The sequence below is a fragment of the Saccopteryx leptura genome, chromosome 2 (genome assembly GCF_036850995.1).
Source record: "Saccopteryx leptura isolate mSacLep1 chromosome 2, mSacLep1_pri_phased_curated, whole genome shotgun sequence".
Taxonomy (NCBI): Eukaryota; Metazoa; Chordata; class Mammalia; order Chiroptera; family Emballonuridae; genus Saccopteryx; species Saccopteryx leptura.
This window is the reverse complement of record NC_089504.1, coordinates 40,105,546-40,121,036: the sequence shown is the minus strand read 5'-3', so window position 1 is coordinate 40,121,036 and position 15,491 is coordinate 40,105,546. Positions and strand designations below refer to the sequence as shown.

The following is a 15,491-nucleotide window of genomic DNA, read 5'->3' as shown; positions in this document are numbered from 1 at the left end:
ACAGAAATGGACTCTTAGCCACTTTTAGGGGAAGTGTAGGCTGAGCTGACAAGATCTAGTTATGCTGTCTCTGCTGCTTTCTCTTACCTCCTGCCCTGTCCCCCAATCCTAAGTGGTTGTGGGGAAAACAGATATAGTGCTGTGATAAAGAATTAAGTGATCAGCTTGATCGGTGGTGGCGCAGTGGACAGAGTGTCAACCTGGGAGGCTGAGGACCCAGGTTTGAAACCCCGAGGTCACCGGCTTGAGCGTGGGCTTATCTAGCTTGAGTGCAAGCTCACCAGCTTCAGCACAGGGTTGCCAGCTTGAGTGTGCGGTCATTGGCATGATCCTGTGGTTGCTGGCTTGAGCCCATAGGTCACTGGCTTGAGCAAGCGATCACTGGTTCAGCTGGAGCCCCCCCCACCCATCAAGGCACATATGAGAAGCAATTAATGAACAACTGAAGTGCTGCAACTACAGGTTGATGCTTCTCATCTCTCTCCTTTGTTGTCTCTCTTCTCTCTCTCAAATAATAAAAATAAAAAAGAATTAAGTGATCACCACCATGCTTCAAGGGAGGAATTAAGAGGGGTCAGAGTATGTATCTCAAAAAGAATACAAACAGGGAGGGAGGAAAGATATTGTTTTCAGCTAAATTTTCTCCCCTAGGCCCTGGCCAGTTGGCTCAGGGTAGAGTAATAGAATGTCGACCCAGTGTGTGGAAGTCCCGGGTTCGATTTCCAGCCAGGGCACTCAGGAGAAGTGCCCATCTGCTTCTCCACCCCTCTCCCTCTATCACTTTTTTTTCTCTCTCTCTCTCTCCCCTACCTGCAGCCATGGCTCAATTGGAGCGAGTTGGCCTGGGGCGCTGAGGATGGGTCCATGGCCTCTGCCTCAGGCACTAAGAAGAGCTCAATTGCTGAGCACTGGAGCAACGCCCCAGATGGGCAAAGCATCACCCCCTAGTGGGCTTGCCAGGTGGATCCCGGTTGGGGGCACATGCAGGAATCTGTCTCTGCCTCCCCTCTTCTCACTGAATAAAAAAAATTTTTTTTTTTTTCCTCTTGAAGACTGCAGGTTAGGACCTGAATACTTTTGATCTGGGGGAAAGACTTCATAAGAACCCTATATTTATCTCACAGATCGCATGCCCTCAAGCAAGGGAGAAGAGAAAAAGTTCTGAGAATAAAATGAGTCAGAAGAAAATGCAGCTGGATCTAGACCAGGGGTCTCAAACTCAACTCAGCATGTGGGCCGCAGAGCAAGATCACAGCCGTTTGGCGGGCCGCACTAGGTCTACAAAAGGCAACTGTTACGCAACACTTTTCTCACTGCAGTTGAAAACAAAAAAAAATCAGTACAACAAGCACAATCGTACATGCAGTTTACTCAGTGTCACAAAACGACCAGAAACTGTAGTTCGCATCACAACTGCTGTTAACTAAGCTAATATCTAGCTAGGATGCTAGAGAAATGAAAAATACAAGTAGGCCCCTAGGCTTACTTAATTTTATCCAAAATATTTTGAACTTCGTGGATTAGTCTGCGGGCTGCACAAAATTGTTCGGTGGGCTGCAAGTTTGAGACCCCTGATCTAGACCAAGGGGACTCCTAATTGGCCTAGGCCGGCCACACTGCTTATCATTCTGAGGCGGGGGGGGCCTATACACTGGGCACCTGCAATAGCTTCTTAGAATAGGGAAGGAAGGTTATAAGATTGATAGGTGATTTAAAACCATTTTTTTTCCTATTGATTTGAGAAAAAGAGAGGGAGAGAGAAGCATCAACTCGCTATTCCACTTAGTTGTGTACTCACTGACTGTTTCTCCTCTATGCCCTGACTGGGTATCGAACCCACAACCTTGGCAAGCCGGGATGACACTATCTACTGAACCACTCAGCCAGGGCAAAACCGTTTTATATTGATACAAATATGAGTAAATTATCAAACAAAATACACATTTTGTTTTTATGCTAAAGCAATGGACCACAAGGTAATTTTCCCCCTATGATAATATGCTCTGGACTACACTGCTGCCCCCAGGGGAAGGCATGAGCAGGCCTCCTCACTAAAGGCATTTTGGTAGAAACATTTGGGCTCCATGTGTAAGCAGAAGCCTGTGCACTGCTGAGAAACAGAATCATGCTCCTTCTTAAAGTACTAACGAGCATTTGCTGAGGTTTTCATGCTCAAGAACATGCTGGGGGAAACGAATCCAATTGGTTTCCCAAACTTGGGGGCTTGCAGGGGGAAGCGAGGAAACTCAGTGTCAGTCCGGAGCCATCCTAAACACTGGAAGCTCTTCTTGTTAGGATGTGCAGAGGTTATAGGCCTTCCACTTTCCTTCTCAAATAATCACTGGCTGTGGACTTAATAAGCACCCACTTCTCAGAGGAGGCATTCTTCTCCAGAGCATGAAGAGGCACTCTCGGGCTGGAGAAACGACACTTCCTCATTGTCGCAGCAGAGAGGAACATGTTTTCTGTAGATGCTGGTGAACAGCTCTTACCTAAATCCAAACTTATCCATGGCCACCGAGATGTGCCGTGGCTGTGAAAAACACCTGTAGGTGTTACGGTCATCCATTGGAATGAGGTCCACATCGCTGAACACGAAGCAGTTGTAGTCATAGTCCTTCAAGGCCTCTTGGAAGCCAATGTTGAGGAGCTTAGCACGATTGAACATGGAGTCTCCAGCCTAGTGCAGAAACAAAAGTAGCATTAGATGCCATAATGACTCTGAACAGAACACTGGAGCTGGTGACTTGATCCCCACAGGTGGTCATTAGTCCACTCTTGGGACTCATTTTTTTCTGCCTTCATTTACAAATTAATACCAAGTGGTATGTCCTGAGTCAGTATTCCCACTATTTGGAATTATCTTGCAGGCCTTGCAAATGTGCAAATGACATATGAACATTATTCCCCATGGAGTGCTCATCACAGCAAAAGATTGCAAGTAATGACATAAGCATCACGAGGGAATTGGTTAAATAAAGCATGGTACAGCCACATAATGGAATAGAGTTATTTAAAAAAATATGGAAGTTCTAAAAGGAAATGATCTTCAAGACAGTACTGTTAGGTGGAAAGGCATTTAAATATATGTCATTTATTTATGTACTATATGTAGACTAATTACAGGAAAGATACCCAGGAAACTGATGCTTATGGGACTTTTCGCTTCTACCCTCTTCATAAGGTTGACTATGATTGATAACCACAGTGTGTGCCAAAGTGTCCGTCACTAAGCTAGGCACCAGAGAAATATGGCAAACCCAACTAGATCTCTGCCCTCATGGTGCTCATAGTGTATGGTGGAAAGCAGTGCAGGGCACACAATAGAAACAGGGTGTATGAGAGAGTGGGCAATACCTGCTTCAGGATGCCAACCACTGGGTCGCAAAGTACCAAGTCTGTTCGTGCAAAAGTACTTTATATTTTAATTACTTATTTTCAATTCCCCCCATTAGAATCCATGCTCAATGAAAGCTAGAATAATTTTACTATTTATTCACCCAGTGCCTTGAACACCACTTGGCATATAATAAGAGCTCAACAAATAACTGGCTGGATGGATGCATGATAGATAGAGAGAGAGATGGATGAATGAATGGATGGATGGGTGAACAGACTGATGGATGGGTTTCAACATACAAAGGCAGAGAGCAATCCTTTATGGGAAGCTCCAATCAAAGGGCCCCCTCATAGTAACCAGCATGGGTCGCTGCTTTACCAACTCCCATGGCCCTAGGTGAGTAAAGACAGTAACAGTACACAAGTGACATAGCTGCGCTGAAGCCTAACACTATGGAATCCTCACTATATGCTCTTTCCCAATACTCTTGGGATAAACGAGATCAGGTCCTCTATTTTTGGGGGAAATGTGTCCCACAAGGGCCTGCAGTGGTTACACAGTCTCAGAAGTAGGATGCCCAAACCTCTCTCCAGGCTCCCGAGAGAGAGGACTTGGAAACTGGTGCTCCAAGGCTACCTGTGAGAGTGCAGAGCGGCAGACAGCACCACGGCTGCCCAGTCTCGGGCGGGGGACTCTGGGAAACAAACCTCTGAAGAAAAATAAAGACCAGGAAGTCAGACTAAGCCAAGAGAATACTAAATGAGTACTAAGGAAACATTTTATGCAAGAGCTCCTTTCTTTAGCCCATGACAAAGTTTCCTAACCACACTTAGTAAAAAGAGAAAGCTGTGACCAATGGCACACACTGTATTTTCCGCTTTCCCACCAGTTAAGTCATTTCGAGTTCTGCCTTCAGTTAATTCTGTGTAAGTCATGAGGCAAAAAGAAGTTTAAAGTTTAGAAAATGCATATAAAAACCATGAAGTTGTAATTATTATTATTGCAACAATACATTGCTAATATTCACTGGGGAGGGGCAATATGACAGACCAGGCAAAGGATAAGTGTTTTACATGCAGGCCCTGCCATTTAATCCTCTCAACAATCCTGTAACCACCTTCACCCTGACCCAGACTGACGTCATTCCTCCCACACCTTCTAGCTCTGGGTGACGGGGATGAGGCCAGCATCTGGTACTTTCCATCTTGCTCCTCCAGCTCCATGAATACCCTAAAAGAGTTAGCCGAACATTTTCAAACAAAATTCATTCCCACTGACCACGTTTCCAACAAGTAAAAGCAGGGTCTCCACTAAGCCTTTTCACACTTGTGTGGCAGAACCACAGGGTAGCTGTGCAGTGCTCCCTTCTCTTGCTACACTCTCCAAAAACAGAGGCGGGGTGGGGGGCTCCTGGTGGCCGTGTCAACCACAGGAGCTGGCCTCCTGGCCACTACTATTTGATCTAAGCAGACGCCTGATTGAGACTACACTAAGCATTTTTCCTCTCCCAGAAACTGGTAATTTGGAACCATAAACAAGCTCCTCTGGAGCCAAGCTCCCAGAATAATAGCAGCCTGGAGAAACCTCAGAAGAAGACCTGGTTCTGCCCGCTGCCCATGTGCGATGCAGCAGTTCCTCCGACTCAGTAAGGTACTCCAGTGTCTGGTCCACACTTAAAACTAGTCAAGCAGTTTTCCAAAATAACCTGAACTACACATGGCTTCTCCCATCCTTCTTCCTATCCTGGCCTTACCTGTGTGATGCAGAGAGAGGGGAAAAGCAGGGTCTATTTCTGCAGGTGTTAGGCCCAGGAACACCAGATCAGCAGAATGATAAATGAGGAAAATGTGTGTTTTTCCCTTTCTCCCCTGGGATTACAGAAAAGCCAGTTCTAGGCTTCTTTGGATGAAATGCTATAATAACACGGGTAACTTTCTTGATAAAAAAGGCCCTGGAGCCTGACTGGGCAGTGGCGCAGTGGATAGAGCATTGGACTGGGATGTGGAAGACCCAGGTTTGAGACCCCGAGGTCATCAGCTTGAGCGAGGGCTCATCTGGTTTGAACAAAAGCTCACCAGCTTGAGCCCAAGGTCGCTGGCTCAAGCAAGGGGTTACTCTCGGTCTGCTGAAGGCTCGCGGTCAAGGCACGTATGCGAAAGCAATCAATGAACAATTAAAGTGTTACAATGTGAAACGAAAAACTAATGATTGATGCTTCTCATCTCTCCGTTCCTATCTGTCTGTCCTTGTCTATCCCTCTCTCTGACTTTCTGTCTCTGTAAAAAAAAAAAAAAAAAAAAAGCCTGGGAAGTCCACCAACTCCTCCCCCTACTAAAAGCAGGTGCCCCTTCTTTTCAGACAGTAGGAAGACACCCTGCCCTCATTCCTACCCGTCCTTGCTGGACACATTTATACAGTGCACTGGGTGCTTCATTTACTCCAACGTTTATCAAGTACCTATTGTCTGGCCAAGTCAAAATGTGACAGATAACATGCATTTTTATCTCAGGAACGCCAGCTTCTTCACTTAATAGATATGGGACTTTGGGCAAATCAGATCTCTAGGCCTCAGTTTCCTCGTTTGGCCATGGGGATGACAAGATGGATTGTATTAAACAAGACAATACATTACAGGTCTTCCCACATTGCCTGGCAACAAACGTCGGATACATAATATGGATATATATAATAAAATGTCATTATTACAGCATAGATTTTCCCATCATCTTACGTAGACATTTCAAAATGTCTCCCAGAGATCCGACCTGGGGACCACTCCTTCCCTCATATTCGTGTGTGTCCTCCCCAATCAACTTCAAAATTCCTCCTAAATCCGGCTTCTCTTCTGGAAAGGGAATTTCTTTTTTTATTTTAATTTTTATTTTATTTAATTGATTTTTGGAGAGAGGGGAGAGAGAGAACAAAAGAGGGAGAGGGAGAAAGAGGGGGAGAAGCAGGAAGCATCAACTTGTAGTAGTTGCTTCCTGTATGTGCCTTGACTGGGCAAGCCCAGGGATTTAAACCAGAGACCTCAGCATTTCAGGTCTATGCTTTATCCACTGCACCACCACAGGTCAGGCTTGACAGGACTGGAGAGGGAATTTCTTAAAAGGATTACAGCTCGAGTGAGTTGCCTGTGGCTCACATGATTAGAGTTTATAGCAGCAGGGGAAAGAGAAACCTTTAGAGCAGGGGTCCGGAACCTTTTTGGCTGAGAGAGCCATGAACGCCACACATTTTAAAATGTAATTCCGTGAGAGCTATACAACAACCCGTGTATGTTACGCATTTTCCAGTAAAAATTTGGTGTTGTCCCGGAGGACAGCTGTGATTGGCTCTAGCCACCCGCAACCATGAACATGAGCGGTTGAAAATGAATTGTAATACATGAGAATGTTTTATATTTTTAATGTTATTTTTTTTTATTAAAGATTTCTCTGCAAGCCAGATGCAGCCATCAAAAGAGCTACATCTGGCTCGCGAGCCATAGGTTTCCGACCCCTGCTTTAGAGACCCGTGAAATGCCTGGAAAGTCACACTAGTGAGGAGGAACTGGTGCACTGGAGCAGATGTCCTGAAATACAGGGATTTTAAAGTGCAGGCTTTTTATATGCTGCTGGACAAGAGTTATACTTATCCCTACTAGGGCAACTGGCTCCACTTAACAGAGGGAGATGACAAGAGGAAAGAAGGCCAAAAACTGTATGGCATTCCTACAGCTGGACCGGGCAGCTGTTCCAGAGACGAAAGCTCACAGAGGAGTCTTTTTAGGGCTGGGCATACAATCCTGACAGTGGGTGTGTGAGTCAGTCGAGCAGAACCAACAATGGCCAGCACAGAAAGAACAGGAGCCGGGCATGGTCAGGCACGCTGGCCTGGGGTTCAGTGAGGAGCCCTGAGGTGGGAGGTCCAGCACAGGCCTAAAGGCCATGCTCCTCAGAGGGTGAAAAGAAAAAAGCAGCTACCTCCAGACACATCATGTAGCAAGCAAGCCCCAGTGCCCTTCTGGCAGATCTGGGTGGCAGGGAGGAATGTCTTCAGATGTATCAGATAGCTCTCAAAGGCTATTAAACCCTTTTTCTATGGTGGGGAGAGGTGAGGGAGGGTACGGGGGAATAGATGGTGATGGAAGGAGACTTGACTTGGAATGGTGAACATACAGGCAATGTACAGATGATGTGCTGTGGAACTGTGCACCTGAAACCTGTATAATTTTATTAACCAATGTCACCTCAATAAATTCAATAAATTTTTTTTAAAAGAAACACACAGAAAAACATTTTTTTAGAGCCCTCACTTACATTGAAGATAGGAAAGAGCAAACAGTATGTCCACTGAGAATGGAATCACCCTACACTGCTGGTGTGAATGTAAAATGGCGCAGCCATCTTGGAAAGCAGTCGGGCAGTTCCTCAAATAGATAAAGAATTACCATATGACCCAGCAATTCCACTCCTGGGTATATCCCCAACAGAAATAAAAACGTGACCACAGGTGTGCCCTGGCCGGTTGGCTCAGTGGTAGAGCGTTGGCCTGGAGTGTGGAAGTCCTGGGTTCAATTCCCAGCCAGGGCACACAGGAGAGGCGCCCATCTGCTTCTCCACCCCCCCTCCTCCTTCCTCTCTGTCTCTCTCTTCCACTCCCGCAGCCAAGGCTCCATTGGAGCAAAGATGGCCCAGGCGCTGGGGATGGCTCCATGGCCTCTGCCTCAGGCGCTAGACTGGCTCTGGTTGCAACAGAGTGATGCCCTGGATGGGCAGAGCGTCGCCCCCTGGTGGGTGTGCTGGGTGGATCCTGGTTGGGCGCATGCGGGAGTTTGTCTGACTGCCTCCCCGTTTCCAGCTTCAGAAAAAAAAACAAAAAAACATATGCCCACAAAAAACAACAACTTTTTTTTTTTTTTTTTTGTATTTTTCTGAAGTTGGAAATGGGGAGAGACAGTCAGACAGACTCCTGCATGCGCCCGACCGGGATCCACCCAGCACGCCCACCAGGGGCGACGCTCTGCCCACCAGGGGGTGATGCTCTGCCCCTCCGGGGGGTCGCTCTATTGCGACCAGAGCCACTCTAGCGCCTGGGGCAGAGGTCAAGGAGCCATCCCCAGCGCCCGGGCCATCTTTGCTCCAATGGAGCCTTGGCTGCTGGAGGGGAAGAGAGAAATAGAGAGGAAGGAGGGGGGAAGGGGTGGAGAAGCAGATGGGCGCTTCTCCTGTGTGCCCTGGCCGGGAATCGAACCCGGGTCCCCCGCACACCAGGCCGATGCTCTACCGCTGAGCCAACCGGCCAGGGCCAAAAAACAACAACTTTTAAACAGTGTTCATAGCAGCATTATTCACAATAGCTAAAAAATGGAAACAATACAAATGTCCATCAACACAAGAATGGGTAAATAAAATATGGTCTATCCATACAGTGGAATACTAGTCAGCAATATAAAGGAATGAAGTACAGATACATGCTACTATGCAGATGAACCTTAAAGACATTATGCCAGGTGAAAGAAGTCACTCACAAAGGATCACATATTTATTATGATTCCATTTACATGAAATGTCCAGAGTAGACAACTCCACAGACACAGAAAGGTTAGTTACTGCCTAGGGCTGTGGGGACTGGAGGGATTTATAGCTAGGAGGCGTGGGGTTTCTTTCTTTTTGGCATAATGAAAATGTTCTAAACTTGATTTTTATTTTTTATTTTTTGTGGCAGAGACAGAGAGAGTCAGAGAGAGGGACAGATAGGGACAGACAGACAGGAAGGGAGAGAGATGAGAAACATCAATTCTTTGTTGCGGTTCCTTAGTTGTTCATTGATTGCTTTCTCATATGTGCCTTGACCGGGGGGCTACAGCAGACTGAGTGACCCCTTGCTCGAGCCAGCAACCTTGGGCTCCCGCTGGTGAGCCTTGCTCAAACCCAATAAGCCCGCACACAAGCTGGCGACCTCGGGGTCTCGAACCTGGGTCCTCCGCATCCCAGTCCGATGCTCTATCCACTGCGCAACCACCTGGTCAGGCTCTAAACTTGATTTTATGGTGATAGATGCACACCTCTAAACATGCTAAAAGCCATTGCATTCTAAACTTTGTATGTGATGATATCTCAGTAAAGCAGTTACCGAAAATAAAAAGAAAGAAAGATAAAGAAAGAAAGCGCAAGCCAGCCCCAGAGACCAGAGGGTCCTGTTTCTCTTTCTCTCATAAATTCATTCTTGTCATTCACTGTCTACTTCATGTTTAGCAGTAGGGATACAAAAAAAGGAAACAAAATGGCCCCGCTTTTGAGGTATTTCAAGTTAAATTGGGCAATGACTAATACACGCTTTATGGTATACAGCTACCAGGGGAGGGCAGGGGAGGGCAGGGGAGGGGAAGGGAGGGGAGGGGAGGGGAGGGGAGGGGAGGGGAGGGGAGGGGAGGGGAGGGAGGGAACTACAGAGCCAAGCACAGACTGAGAAGTGGAGGTGGCAACACTAACCTAGTCCTAGGGGCTTGGAGATGGCTTCAGTGAAGAAGTTAGTCAAGTTTAGTGGGGAGGCTGAGAGGAGTGTCCCTGGGGAGAGAGCAGCATTTGTAAAGACTGTGAGGAAAAGAGAACATTCAAGGGACTACAAGAAATACAGTGTGGAAGCCAGAATAAGACATAAAGGTAGAGGCTGACCAAATCATGAAATGAAGGAAGAAGCTGGGCACTCTACTAAAATACTCAGGTTTTTCCTTTGATTTAGGCCACAGGAATCCTTTGAAGGTTTTAAACAAGGATTATGTTTTGCATGTCAAGGAGGGATTTGTGTCACCTCCCCCCAACTGAAGGCAGTTTGGAAGCTGCTGCATGACTCATGTGACACGTGGAGACTAGGCAGTATGGGGGGGGCAAGTGGAGAATGCTCCCCCATGGGCTAATGTCTGGCCTCCACTTGCCCATTTCTTGCTTCACCTGCTCCCTGGACATGTGCACTGTACTCGCAAGCTGGCTTTGTGGGGCTTTCAGGACAGGTTCCGGAGTCTGGTCCAACCCCCAGAAAAATTCTGACTATGGTTAAGGCAAGTGCAGCCTTCTTCCCCTGATTTCAACAGAGGACAAATGACTACCAAAAGCCATGGTTCCTGTTTGTTCAAGTGTGAACAGTCTCTAGAAGACCCATCAAACCACCTTGCCTTCCCTGGATGACAGGGTCACGTGTGCTCGGCAGCAGACCCATTGCCAGACCCTGACGGCTCAGGAATGAGGCTACCTGGCCCCTCCTTCACCAAAGACACAGCAGAAATGAGGTTGGAAACATCAACCCAAAGCCAGGACTCCCGAGGAATCCGAATCCCTATGTGATGGTAGAGACAATATTCCTCTGGTGCACGTGCCCTGACCCCTCACAAAGTCACTCCCCCTCTGCCCACCGTTACCCCTAGGCTCTCAATCCCATGAATCCACGGGCAGGTCAGTGGTGCGCGGAAATGTCTCCTTAAACACAACTAAGACTCCGGGAGGAAAGGCCTAGGCTGAGTGGCTGGTGAGAAAGTAGGGCAAACTGGGTGGCAGTCCTGTGGCAGGACTCACCTGCAGGCCTACGTGTGGACCCTGGGAGGGTAGACAAGCTAAGAGGTGATCTCTAGAGTTACTGGGAAGGGCCTGGGATCACACACGTGTGTGTGTGTGTGGGGGGGCAATGTCCATTTACCCCTGATTTCACAGCAGTTGGGCCTCTGGTTTTTCATATAACAATCATAATAATAATATAGAACTCCATCATAATAATATGGAGCTTCGACAGGCCTTCATCAAAATGTAGATCTGAGACTTAAGCATTTTACTCAGTGAGAAAGGAAATGGTTCTTTCAGGATCAGGGAGCTGAGAGGGTGGTTCTCTGTTTGACAAAAGAATTAGTCACAAAAGTGAGAACATCCTTGGCCCCTGCCAGACTAGTACACAGTTCAGATGCCGTAAACTGCCTTCAGAGAGAACTAAGATAACAGGACAGCCCAGGAGCAATTCTGGGTGAGGTAAACAAAGAGAATTTTTAAACCCCAGCTCCACAGGGGCTATAGTGGAATGCCTGCCTCTCTCCCTGGGCCTGAGGCACTGACTTTCTACAGAAAAACACTTTAGAAAATAAAAGCTTCCTGAAATAAGTAAATCAGAAAAAACCAGGAACTGCATTATTCCATACGTAGGTGGGACATAAAAGTGAAACTAAGAGACATTGATAAGAGTGTGGTGGTTATGGGGGGAGGGGGGAAAGGGAGAGGGAAAGGGGGAGGGGCATAAAAAAAACTAGATAGAAGGTGACTGACTTTGGGTGATGGGTTATGCAATATAATTGAACGACAAGATGACCTGGACTTGTTATCTTTGAATATATATATCTTGATTTATTGATGTCGTCCCTTTAAAAAAAATAAAATTATTAAAAAAAAAAGAAAATAAAAGCTTCCTTAGAAGAAAATAATTTGCCCATTTATCTTAAGAACCATAAACATGTTTAAATTATATCTGAATCCATAATCCTGTGTCTAAAAATCTAGCCTGTGGAAACCAGCCTGACCAGGTGGTGGCGCAGTGGATAGAGCGTCGGACTGGGATGCAGAGGACCCAGGTTCGAGACCCCGAGGTCGCCAGCTTGAGCGCAGGCTCATCTGGTTTGAGCAAAGCTCACCAGCTTGGACCCAAGGTCACTGGCTCGAGCAAGGGGTTACTCGATCTGTTGAAGGCCCGCGGTCAAGGCACATATGAGAAAGCAATCAATGAACCACTCAGGTGTCACAATGCGCAACAAAAAACTAATGATTGAAGCTTCTCATCTCTCTGTTCCTGTCTGTCCCTGTCTATCCCTCTCTCTGACTCTGTCTCTGTCTCTGTGTAAAAAAAAAAAAAATCTAGCCTGTGGAAACCTAAAGACAGAAGAAGCAAACACCAAGTAAGATTTAGACTCAAAGATGTTCATTACAGTATTATTTACACTAGAGAGAAAGTGGAAATGAGCTAAATGCCTGCTAATACAGAAGAATGGCTAAGTTAATTATGGTAGAACTGCATGCTCAACTACTATGAAGCCATGGAAAGTGATGATTATGAAGACTATGAAATAACATGGGAGGATGCTGATGATATAGAATTAAGAAAAAGCAGGATACAAAAGTATACATACACACAGTATGAGCTCAACTATGGCTTAATTTTCAAAAGGCAAAGTCTCAGACCTCTGCACAACAGACTGGCATTTCCAAGCAAGCCAACAGAGCCCACGGCCTTGCCTGAGAGAAAACCGGGCCCAAGGACAAACACCGGCAGATTACACAGCTCCCCCTGACCAGTATGGCCTGGGCTCTGGCTTTGACTTGGAAGTGTGTGGACATTACCAAGGTGGCAGTGGTGGCAGCAGCGGCGGCAGCAGCAGTCACAGCAGTAGTTAGGTCAGCACTCCTTTCTCTCTCTCTCTCTCTAGGAGGTGGAGGGACCAGAAGAGGAGGTAGGTGGAGAGTAAGAAGCAGATCACAGAGAGAAGCTCCTCCTTCATCTGGCTTTGCTACAAACAGAATTAACAAGTAAAGGAAAAAGACCCCCACTAGAAGGAAAAAAAGAAAAAAATGAAAGAAGGTAGATGCGAGAGAGATAAGGAAAAAAGGCAAATATCAAGGCTGCAAAGGAAAGGGGCCCATTCCGACCACCCCTTGTTCAGGGCAAAGGCCCATTCCTAATAAGCAGCCATTCCTGGTCCTGAAGTTAAAAGGGGAGCAGAGAAAATGGCATTTCCCAGAATAACGTCCAGGGAGGCAATTCACCAGTCATGTGAGTACCTATAAGTGCTTTAACACATTCCCAGAAGAACGGAGCAAACCACGGTCAGAGAGGGGGAAACACGGTTCACTGGGGCAGCACACAAGCAGTGGAGGGACACAGACACCCCCAGTCATACACAGCCCTGCCGGGCCCCAGGCTCCGAAAGATCTAAGTACTCAAAGAAGGGCCCGCTGCAGGACAGGATCGGCACTGCCCGTCCCGAGCTCCATTCCTGCACACATTAGTCTGGAGGCTGACAGCTTGGGAAAGAAATGGAAGACAGGGCTGGGGGATGGTAAAAAAAATGGTCAAGGCAGAAGCCAAACCAGTGGGGGCTACAGGCCTAGGCAGCTGTCCTCAGTCATGGGGCAGACTCGTGAGTCTGCTTCACCCTAATTCACCTGGGCCTCACTTAGGAACCAGCTGCCTGGCTCAGGGACAGAGATAAGCTGCTGAGGAATGGCGACAGATACTTGCACTCATTGGGGTTACAAAGGGCTCTCTCCAAACCTGCCCACACTTGGCCCCAGACAAGCAGCCTGGAACCATCTCACAACAGTGCACAGGTGGAAAAACTTCCAAAGTCAAACAAAGCCGGGTCTCTCTCATCTTCCCCCCACAACCCAGCCTTTCAGGCCAGGGTTCACCTGTTAATGATGACTGGGCAAGCCTCACAGAGGGTTCTAAGGCTGTTACTCCAAAGGCATAACCCCCCACCACCACCTCCATGACCCAGCGGGACTCATGGCATTGCCAAGCAGAAGTGGAGCTGTTCCCCAGTGAGGGGAAGAGAGGCATTCCTTAGGCTTCAAGTGATATCTGCCCAATCCCAGCTCCACCACCCAGCCAACATGGAAGCAAGCTACTTACCTTCATGAACCTCCCCTCAGCTGGATCAATGAGAATAACTATTTGCCTCACTGGAGGATCATTAAGAGTTAACATTCAAAGTGAGACCAAGAAAAGATGGTCAGTCCTAAGGACCAGAACTGTAAAGTTTTATGACCATCAATAATCACAGGGTTAAAGTAGGTTCTCTGCATTTTTCCTGAAAAGGTAGGTCACCCCAAGGCGCTGTACCCTAGGCAGCCTGCTTTGGTCAGCAAGGAGCAGAAAACTCTGAGGAAAGACCCCAGGGAAGGACTGAGCAGGTTGCCAAGGAGCATGACCTGGCCTGACTGAGAAAGGAGGCACCCCTGCCAGGCACGCCCTCACCAGAGAACGGGCAGCAAGGGGGCAGAGTGGGTGTGAGCACCGGGGCAGGAGCCACAGGGAGCGCTCAGCACACAGCCTGCTCAGCCTTGACTGAGCACTCAGAGCTGTGTGGTCAGGGAGACAGAGGCTGTCAGACCTGCGGCCAGAGTCCTGGGCCGCCAGCTAGAGTGAGCACGCCCAAGGCAATCCCTCGCTAGGATGTACTAAGTGCCCTGGGAGCAGCCGACAGGGAGAAGTCAGTTCCATCTGGGGCAACACAGTACTAGTAAGGTTTGGGGGGCCTTAAATGATGACCAGAAAGAAAGCAGGCAGGGGAGGGAAGGCAGGGCAGAGGGAACAGCATATGCAAAGGCAGGAGCACAGAGTCTATCTGGGTGGAGATGGGGAATCCCACATGGCTGTGACACAAAGGTGTGAAGGAAGTGGAGGAGGAAGTGGCTGGAGGTAGGTCAGGGGTGAATGCAGAGGGTCCTGGATGCTGACCTCAGGGCTTCAGACCTTGTAAACCCTTGCCTGTGGGTAGTGGGGACATACTGAAGGGTTTAACGAGAGGGCATGGCATGGAAGAATTAGAGGTGCCAGAGGACACACAGATGGAACTGTCAGGCTGCTGGCTCCAGGGCAAAGGGCTGCCGTGCTGATTACACATGCGCCTGGCCAACTGGGCCTGCACTCCCCACCTGCGGGTAATTTTTATGATGGGTAGTCCCACAAACATCCTGTATTTCTTACTTAGGGCTGGTGCTGTCACGTGGCAACCTATCTTCCCTTCACCTTGGGTGGTTTTACAGTTTCCTTTCCTGATTAAACTATGAGTAAGTGCAGAATGCACCCTACCCTATGTCTGCTATGACACCTTGATGTACACTTCTACACCACGGTTCCGGTGCCACACCTCAGGTAGGACTTCTATCCTCTGAGGAGCACTAGACTCCAACAGCCTGGCTGCACCAGAACCCTAACAGGCTTCCCAAACACTGGTGGGCGAGGGCAGAGGACCCGAGGACAAACAGCAACACTGTTCTCCATCTCAACTGGCAACCCCCACACTTATTGTGAGATGTAAGTTCTTATGGTAACTGGAAGGGGGGGGGGAAGACCAGAGAGTTCAAAACCAAAATGGGGTGGTTAACAGCTTAATACGGACAGGAGAAGCCACAAA

At 47.8% G+C, this 15,491-nt stretch overlaps 1 protein-coding gene across 1 annotated transcript in view; it reads right to left on the bottom strand.

The window, feature by feature from the left end:
• Positions 1-15,491, bottom strand: part of B4GALT1 (beta-1,4-galactosyltransferase 1) — a 58,529-nt gene that overhangs the window by 6,275 nt on the left and 36,763 nt on the right. Inside the window, exon 3 of the mRNA XM_066367834.1 lies at positions 2,493-2,680. Coding sequence (XP_066223931.1) covers positions 2,493-2,680 — 188 coding nt within the window. The remainder of the gene's footprint in view (positions 1-2,492; positions 2,681-15,491) is intronic.